Source organism: Vicia villosa, linkage group LG2, assembly GCF_029867415.1.
Source record: "Vicia villosa cultivar HV-30 ecotype Madison, WI linkage group LG2, Vvil1.0, whole genome shotgun sequence".
Taxonomy (NCBI): domain Eukaryota; kingdom Viridiplantae; phylum Streptophyta; class Magnoliopsida; order Fabales; family Fabaceae; genus Vicia; species Vicia villosa.
The window spans coordinates 117,286,505-117,296,096 of record NC_081181.1 but is presented as its reverse complement, the minus strand read 5'-3'; the positions used below and the strand labels follow the sequence as shown (position 1 = coordinate 117,296,096).

At 33.5% G+C, this 9,592-nt stretch overlaps 2 protein-coding genes across 2 annotated transcripts; one reads left to right on the top strand and one right to left on the bottom strand.

Moving 5' to 3' along the window:
• Window positions 1-2,840: 2,840 nt before the first annotated feature.
• Window positions 2,841-4,236, top strand: LOC131651873 (uncharacterized). The gene has a single exon (XM_058921596.1). The coding sequence runs from the start codon at window positions 2,966-2,968 to the stop codon at window positions 3,770-3,772; it is 807 nt and encodes a 268-aa protein (XP_058777579.1). The 5' UTR covers window positions 2,841-2,965; the 3' UTR covers window positions 3,773-4,236.
• Window positions 4,237-4,846: 610 nt separating this feature from the next.
• LOC131651872 (SH3 domain-containing protein 2) lies at window positions 4,847-9,315 on the bottom strand. The gene is made up of 11 exons (XM_058921595.1): window positions 9,221-9,315; window positions 9,031-9,090; window positions 7,835-7,948; window positions 7,664-7,733; window positions 7,425-7,579; window positions 7,093-7,194; window positions 6,815-7,015; window positions 6,191-6,253; window positions 5,892-6,041; window positions 5,605-5,679; window positions 4,847-5,322 (listed from the first exon to the last, which is right to left on the bottom strand). The coding sequence occupies exons 2-11, from the start codon at window positions 9,088-9,090 to the stop codon at window positions 5,212-5,214; spliced, it is 1,101 nt and encodes a 366-aa protein (XP_058777578.1). The 5' UTR covers window positions 9,221-9,315; the 3' UTR covers window positions 4,847-5,211.
• Window positions 9,316-9,592: the final 277 nt, after the last annotated feature.

Here is a 9,592-nt window from a genome sequence, read left to right as displayed (position 1 = left end):
ACATCCATAAATATGTGTTATAGGCAAGTATACATGAAACAGTTAAAGTAAAAAGAGTGACATCATATTAGTAAATTACACATGATGAAGGTTACAGTACTTTGTTTTGAATTCCTCAACTTGTGGATGATCATGGTTAAGTAGTAGTTTAGATCCATTCCACGCATTTGAAATGTTAAGCTTTCTGTTTGCTACAATAATTAAATGAATGAGAAAATGAAATGATAACGTGTTATCTTGAAACATAATGCAAATTTACACTACATGAGCTCTGCCGACACCAAGCGTGAGTAAGTATGAGGAACACATGTCCAGTTTCAGTCGCGTAATTCATAAACTGGTTAGCATATGCTTCCCATAGAGTAACATCTATATCAATTCCACTACAAATACAAGTAGAAATCAGTCCCACTACAAAATAGGGGTGATAAAAAAAGTAATGCAAACTGTAAGTAACAAACCATTCATCTGATAAAGTGAGGTTCACGCAGGTTTTTTGCCAGCACCTGCTACTTGAGTCCTAACAACTTGCTGGACAACACCTATTACATCTGAAAAAGACAATATGCACAATTTAGAACAAAGTGTGTCATAAATACCTATAGGATATGCTTCGAATATGGAATCTACTAAGAACAGAGTTTGTCAAGGAATATCGTAAAGGCAATCAACAATGAAATCTCCACTTAAGAAATCAGTAAAGGACTTGAAGTTGAACTTGTATTGTGGAATGTCTGGTACGTCAACGGCAGTGATAGTTGTGGCACGATTAAAAAACACCTTGTATTTGTTATCACAAACTTTCATAGGCATGTCATTGATCATAGTTTCACCATTATAGACGACATAGGTTTGCATTTCCTGCAAGGTCTTCTTCCAAATTTCAAAGTCACGAGAGCGGGATACAACATGGATTTGATCACCCTGTAGTTGTAAAACATTGATAACGTATAAATATCGCAGATGAAAAATGTTAAAACATATGTCATAAATAAATAACACAACCTTTGCATCTTGAATAATGGCTTCAACATGCTGCTGACCATTGCGTTCCTTGACGTCCCATACCTCGACAACACGAATAGCTATTTTCTACACGTTTTGTTCGGGTTTCAAGTCAGAAATCATGGTAGGTGCTCTAAACATGGTTGCTGAAAAATCTGAAACATAAACATCAGTATAAATGTGCAAGTTTATGAAGTACTTTTCAAATCTGAAACATAAACATCATAAACAATCAATATGAAGTACTTTATAAATGTGCTTTACAAAATCAGTATCCCTGAAAAGTAAATATTAACATCAATATAAAAATCACAAGTTCACAACTTTATAAAAATCACAACTTTATGAAGATTTATCAAAATCACTAAAGAAATCACTATAAAACCACAACTTTACCACTTTACAGATGATAGTCACAACTTTTTCTAAATAACTACTTTATAAAAATGACAAGTTTATGAATTTCTATAAACATCTTCATAAATGTGTTTTACAAAATGAGTATCCCTGAAAAGTAAATATTCAAATCGGAATAAAAATCACAACTTCAGAACTATATAAAAATCATAACTTTATGAAACTTTATCAAAATCACTAAAGATATCACTATAAAAACCTCAACTTTACTACATTACAGATTTAAATCATCAACAAATAACCAACTCTCATGAAGAAATTCAATATAACCAGAATCGAAACATGAACAAAAAACCCAAGAACAACCCTAAAATGGCGTGAAGAACCTTGAAATCGCAAAAAAAAAAATGAAAAACAGAATGACGGAATCGAAACATGATGAAGAACAGAGAAAGGAGAAATATGAGATGTTATAAAAATCAAAATGAGAAGAAAACATGATGAAGAAGATAGAAGGGATAAATGTGTTCGTGTTACCGGTGGAATGCGGAGGAGCTTGAAGAATCAGTCACAGGCTTTGTGTGTAGAGAGAATGGAGGAAGCATAATGAATGTAAAAGTGAGAATGAGAGGGAAATAGGAATGGGGTTTGATATTGAAAGTGTGTATGATAATATCTACCGGGTCATGCCAATTTGCAAACAATATTATTACACGATGGTTAATTTGGTGTATGAAAAGAACCAATAGGAAAAATGAAGAAAGGGTGCATTTGGACTAATGGTGAAATATGGGATGTGTTGATGTGCATAAGATATATCCTTATGCACGGTGCATAAATACTCAAATATTGTTTATATTACTCAAAATACTATATTTATTACTCAAAATAATATACAGATTACTTAAAATAGTATAAATATTACTCAGAACAATAAATATATTACTCAAAATAGTTAAAATTCGATATTACTCAGAATGGTGTAAATATTACTCAGAATAGTGTATTCATTACTCACAATTAATAATTACTCATAATTAATAGATCTGCATAAATAATGCATATATTATTCATAGATTACGATACTATTACTCGTTTATAACTAAAATGTTACTCGAAGCAATTTAAATATTACTCGCACGATACTTATACACCGTGCATAAGGATATACCTTATGCACATCAACCTGACCCGTGAAATATGATTGATGTCAGGGAAGTTTGATTTAGCAAGTTACAAAAATGAGCATCTCTTAGTGCAAAATTAAAATTCACAAAAGGATTTAGGTAGTTGATGTAACTTAATCATTACGTTTTTTTTAAAGAATTTAAAAAAAAAAAATTATACTCGATGACGCAACACAAAGCAACCAGCTTATGAGTGTGAGTAGATGTCAAAAGTAGTGGGTCCCTAGAAATCCGCGAGTGGAACCCACACACTTCGACAGTCTTCAAAATTAGCCGTTGTTCAACTCGCACACCTACACCTTCCGCATTTCTTCTACATTTCATACTCTTCACGCATTCTCACACTCACACTCATTCTTTCTTGTTCTTCTAACAACAACAGTAACAACAAACAAAACAACAACCTCTCTCCGAAAATGGTCGGATTTTCTTCCGACACCGATGAAGACTCCACCATTGAAGAAATCATCTCTCAAGCACAAGACTCAATCCTCCTTAAACAAATCTCCGCCATCAATTGTTCTTCTTTCACCCATTCCGATCTTCCAGCAGACCTTGAATCCCGTTTCCACAAACTCAAATCCTTCCCTGCTAATCACACCACCCCACCACCTTACCACCCCAAACCTCCTCCCACCTTTTCAAACCCCAATTCAACAAACCCCCCAAAAAGTTCCAATCTTTCACCTCCCAAAGATGCTAAATCCATAAAGAATCCAGATTCTGATTCTGGGTCGGTCTCTTCTCCCGAGAAAAAGGAAAATAAACCAAAACCAAAACCAAAAAATGGGTCTTTTTCACCTTCGGATTCTTCTCATACCTCTGAAGAAAGTTCAATGTCTTCACTGTTCATGCCATTGCAAACGAAGAAAGATGAAGAGAAACGTCCAAAGGTGAAGTATGTGTCTCCTAGCCCGTCACCTCCTCGAAAATGGGGTTGTTTTTGGTGCTCTCCTAAGAAGGAGAAGAAGAAGGTGAAAAGCAAGGAGAATGATGATACTGTTGGGTCATTGGAGGAATATACAAGTGATGAGTTCTTGTCTGATATTGGAAGTTTGTCAAGTTTGTCAACCAAGAAACGGATGAATATGATTGATAAAGCTTTGAAGGAAGAACAGGAGAAGATTAACCGTGAGGCTGAGAAGATTGTTGAATTGGTTAAACAGGCATCTGCTAGGATGATTGTTTCTTCTGATATTGAGGATGAGTTAAGCGATGATTAGACTATGGAGCATTACTGCATTTTGGATTGGATCCCTTCTATACATGTTTCTGTTTACATATATACAAATATGTTGTTATAAAATTAAATGATGGTCTATATTCTGTTCTTTCTGTTAAACAATTGATTGAGCAAAGAGTTTTGGATTTGATGCTCTCGCCTTATAGTATATACTATATTCAAATGCAAAGAGTTGTTGTGAAGTATTACATGTCTTGAGGATTTGCAATTTGTTGCACTAGTACAACCCTAGTTACCATACTCTGTTTTGTTCAAATTTGGAGCTTGTTTTGGAGATTTTGTTCTTCAATATGTCATTTTATCTTTTCTTTTTTGGGTATATTCTTGCAATTGATTGTTATGATAGTGACACATCAAGCATTTTTGGAGGTGTTTGTTAATAAGGAAAGAATTGATGTATCACGGAATGTTTTGACAGATCTACAACTACAAGGCATTTTTATTGGCTTTCCTATTATGTGTATAGTGTTAGCTTCATTGAATTTTGAAATGAATCCTGAACTAAAGTTGCATACTAGTGAAATATAAAAATTGCATGTGTCTATCTGTATGTGTTCTTAAACATACAAGAAATCTCGTACTTCTTTGCCTTTATCTCTGGCACTCAACATTGAAGATACATTGCATAATGCATGTGAAAAGCATAAAGTAGAGAATGTGATACTCATTTTCAGTAGGGAGAAAGAAGACCTTTAGAATTTAGTATGCACCCTTCATATATACAACTGAATTGGCTTAGTATGTTATCAGTGATGTAACAGACTGTACAATAAATAATTGTGAATTATTTTAACACCATATTATTCGATGTTTAGTTTCTTGAGTGACAAGTCTTATCTGCCACACTATTTAAGACTATAATAACAAAAAAATGTTTTGAAAAGCAAGTTGTTGCATATGACCTGTGAGTCTTATTTGAATATTCATTTTGCTTTCAATAATCTACTTAAATTAATCAAATCCCTGGGACCAAGTAAGTAAGCAAAAGCTATATTTATTTCAGCTACTCTAGCAAAATACTATTTCACACCAAAAAAAAAAAACAAACAATTACTTCATAAATAATGATGCATTAAAACTTGTGTTAATACAAAGTTTCTAATCATGTATCATTCAGAATTACAGACCATCTTAATATAATATGGACATTTATCCATCTCAAAAACTAAAGTTCCTTAGATGACCCTAAGGGCTTAAGCAAAAATGCAAATCATATATCAATCTACATATGTGAAATGCTGCTATAAATTAATACAATTTGTGCTTACATGTATAATATACTGCACAGATCACAGGACCACCCGGAAAAAAACTGCAAGCACGTGCCGTGGCTTTTGAAATGCGCCTAATCCGTGAATATGAGAATGTACAGTTATTGCCACACCTATTAAAAAGATCAATGTTGGCATAACTTCGATGTTATTCTGTTGTCTTGTTCGCTGGTACTACGTCCTGTCTCTGTACATATGCAGAGGGAAACCATCCAGCGTTGCCATTGCATTCTCCTTCAGACCATCCATTGGCAGCAACCTGAAAATTCAATCACCAAAAGGAAAATAACAATGCAAGTCAAATCAATTAGCCTGGTTTCATTGTCAATAAAGATTGCTACCTACTTTCACAAATATCAATAATAAGTAATAACATCATCATTATTGTTATTATAACTTATTTTTGTAATGATTAAGTCAACTGTAACACTAAGTGGAAAATGCTTAGCCATAAGAATATTTTAATGGCTAATAATTTTTTTTTCAAAAGTATGTCTTAAGAAGTTCATCCATACCGACTCGAAAGTCTTCAAAGATATACCTGTCGTATTACAACATAATCGTCAACTGATAAACTTAACTCCCCCTCAGCTTGGGCGTCAAATGTATGGATGACCTGCAAGAGAAATGATGATGATGAGCGAGTAGAATAAAGATTAACATTTAAAAGAAATAAAACAAAGATCAAGATGTGATATTAGTTACAACAAAACCAAAGCTAAATTATCAGCATAGGCTGTCTTGAGCAACAGTCAACTGCAGGAATATGGTGGTATGTAATGTAGGGTCACTAAAGACAAACATATTATTTCTTTATATGTGACTTACCTTTGCGAAAAAGTATGTGCCCATTTGGGTGTCGTGCTTATTATCAATGCCGTTAGAATTAGGTTTCTCATTTGCAGGTTGATTATATCCATCTTTTGGGAGTGGAAATGATGTAGGGTCTTTTGTTTGTCTCTCGTCAATCATGATCATCTAACTCCAAGAACATCCAATAGAAGGAACAGGTTACAAATTTGATCAGAATATAAATATTATGCCAGAAGCAAACGTATACAATAAACATAGGAACTATAAATGATTTTTCCAATTTGAAAGAAGTGTTGGTTGACATGGTAGCTAACCTCAGCATATAGTTTATCTAGAATAACAAGGGCATGCCGATGATAGGCTCGCTCAGCATCCACCTGCCAAGAAAGGGAACAGATGGAAAGGTGAAAAACAAGATTTTCTGTTTGCATGGATCAGAACAATTTGCTTTAGGTTCAAACATTAGATAAGATACCTCTTCATGTGTGGCGAAAACCAAAAAAAAAAATCATGAATTTAGATTCTCATTAATATTTTGAACCATTGCTATAGTAAATTGATCAATATCGAGTGACGAAATCTAATTACTACTTACAGTACAGTCTATCATTTCAAGTAACCAAACCAAACCCTATATATAGTGTGGAAATTTCATTTTAACCCACACAGTTCTACAACCTAATGGATGTATTGACTAGAAAACATGTATTGTAAAAACATGTGGATTTTCTTATCTCTTCTCAAATCCTTATCGAGTTACACCTATTGAGAGGCTGAAACCCAAAGGTAAAACTCTACTCCATCAGTTGAAACAAGATTAGTCTCATGACCTAGTGCCAAAGGCCCTATTAAGTAATAACGGTAGGTTTCAAATAAGTATACAAAATCAAATCAGCAGTCACACAGTATAATGACTTTCATAGAGGATCTAGCAATACCGATGTAGAAAGACTCTGGAGAGTTATATTTTGCTGTTGTTCTTCAACTGACAACATAGCAGAAGTTGCTTCTCTACCGAGTGCCACCAAGGCAGATTTAAGTTCTTTCAACCTTTTCTCTGCATTCTGAAGCCTCATGGAACTGTCTGAAGAAAGAGAAGAATCCCTCAACTTTGATCTACGCCTCAAAACTTCAGCACCCTGTGAGAAGATATCTAAGATAAATACCATGCATTGCCTACCCCCATATGCATGCCATTATGGCAGTAAATTACTACCTGGCCTTCTACTTCTTGACGAAGTTTGTCATAGTTGTGGGTGAGGTGACGTGCATCTTCCAAAGGAGCTCCTGTTATTTGTGCCCGCAGTGGCTCAGAGATCTATACAAAACCTAAAGCATAATTAGAAGCACCATTTTTGTTTGTGACAAAATTGAAGACTCAAAATATGACATACAACCGACTCTAAAAGACGGAAAAATCTAAAATTATAGGAGCAATATTACGAGTAAAACAGATAGGCATGATGCTACGCCAAATGACATTAATTTGTACATTGAACTCTTAAAGACTACACTAAAGAGTATCAAAGAAATATCCCAAAAGATTACCTGATCACATAAGATCCCAAGCAAAGTCTCTCGCTCATTTTCCAATAAATCATATGAGTTACCGAATTGAAGAGAAGCCGTTGCAAGAGGATAATTACTACCGTGATCCTTATTCTCGATCCCATACTTACAACAGTCTTTAGCCAATTTCCTCACTGAAGTATACACAACATAACATCAATCATTATTGGCTTTGAGGCATAAACCAAATTAATACATATGCAAAAAGAAAAGGTCACCTATCTCCATCTGCTTGGAACTAACAGAGATGAATCCTTCAATTCCACGAACAATATGCCGCTGAAAATGCTGTAAGAATCACATTGGTTAAAAACTTCACCAAACAAAGCTCGTTGAATTTAATGAATGTCAGCATTCAACTGATAAATGGAGTGGTAATACAAATACACCTTAGCAGTCTTTGTAGAAGTGTATAATTTTTGAAGTTTCTGGTAACATTCAAGTTCAGATTCATCGGCGATGAGGGGTTCATTGCTAAGTTGACCCAACTGTCTAAGTATAGTCTACAAACAACAGCAACAAAAAAAAAAAAAAACATCAACATGATAAGAGACAAAAGGCAAACACATGAATTGAAACTACTATTACAACAAACACATTAAATGGAACAAACAGTTTACAAACAAAATCAACACTTTCTGTATAAGGATCCCACACCAACCCCATTAGTTTTGTGGTTACAAAAACTGATTTTAAAAGCACTAATCCTGTTATATTGATTCAAACTAAATGTTTGGATACATTTGTGTAAAAAAGTTTAACAAAGAATTCAAGGTAATCAATTGAAGAGACAAAATCTCGAAATACTAGCTTCAAGTTCTAAGTATAACCAATTATAGAGGCAAAATCAATTCTATTGGGTAGCACCCAAACATGTTAAAATCAATTATAAACTTCAAAAATCATTTTTTTTCTCTACCAAAAGTGGAATCAAGTATTCACCAAGTGCATGTTTGGTTTAGCAGCGGAAAAAATTGAATTTTAATTAATTGATTTTGTAAAATTGATTTATTTTAAAATGAGTTGAATGTATTAGTTTATATTTGTAACATTTACTTGAAAACAACTTAGGGGAAAAAATTATATTTAGACTAAAAAACTATAAATTCTAACTTAAACTAGAATCAACTCAAAATACAACATCAATTCTACTCAAGCATAACTAACCATTTAAATGAAATGATTTTAGCTAAAAGTTAGTTGAATGTAAAATGATTTATGTATGGATAAATATATGTAGAAGTTCAACACCAAATTTCAACATAAAAATCGTTTAACCTCAAAAGTTACACATTTTAGCTTGAAGTAGAATTCATTCTGGAGGCAGAATTGATTCTACTTCAAAAGAACCAAAACACCTCAAAATTATTCCAAAATCAATTCTACGCCTCTACAATTGAAGCTAAACCAAACATAACTGCTCCAAAGGTGAAACTAAACTAACCTAAATTGAAGTTAAATTAATAGTACTACATAACCTCATGCTACAGAAGCAATTTCAACCTAAATGGTAGTAGTAAATAGTAGAATAAAAAGCACTGCAAAAAAAGGTTCAAGTTGAAGAAGGTAAGAGACGAGTGATAACCTGTTGTTGTTTGGCAACTTGTTCTCTCAATCTGGCAGCTTGCTTCCTTATAGCATCCATCTTTTATGGAGTAAGGAAAGGAAATGATCAGTGAAAGTTTGTTGTGGTGTGTTTTGAATTGGTTGAAGGAGAAAAGAAAGACATAGGGATGAACAAAATAAGGATTGATTAAACTAGTAGCTATGAGTACCTGGGACTTTCCAGAGAGAGAGAGAGAAGAGAAAGGTATAATAATAATGGAATGAATGAGTGTGAAAGTGAAAACTGCAGTATTAGAGAGAGAAAGAGAAAAAGTGTCTTTTGAAGAGTTGCGCCGGACAGACAAGGACACGCGCTTGACTTTCGGTCGTCACTCTCACCAATTAACTCTTTTTTACACAATCTTCTCATTTAATTATTTACTAACTCAAGGTCAAGGTTATAACTAAACATGTTTCATTTTATGTTTATTAATTAAGTTTTATTTACTAATCAATTTTTTTACTTAATTAAAATTAAAATCAATTATATTTTCCAAAAAGAAAATCATTACAATACAACCGTCTCTTTGTTTTTTCTCCTT

What these genes read in the sequence shown, in the direction of transcription:
- LOC131651872 (XM_058921595.1), bottom strand. Translation starts at nt 9,090, where the DNA reads ATGGATGCTATAAGGAAGCAAGCTGCCAGATTGAGAGAACAAGTTGCC. An exon ending in GCACATACTTTTTCGCAAAG is followed by an intron (nt 5,680 to 5,891) that starts GTAAGTCACATA and finishes TTTCTCTTGCAG; the next exon opens with GTCATCCATACATTTGACGC. An exon ending in ATTATGTTGTAATACGACAG is followed by an intron (nt 5,323 to 5,604) that starts GTATATCTTTGA and finishes TTGAATTTTCAG; the next exon opens with GTTGCTGCCAATGGATGGTC.
- LOC131651873 (XM_058921596.1), top strand. Translation starts at nt 2,966, where the DNA reads ATGGTCGGATTTTCTTCCGACACCGATGAAGACTCCACCATTGAAGAA.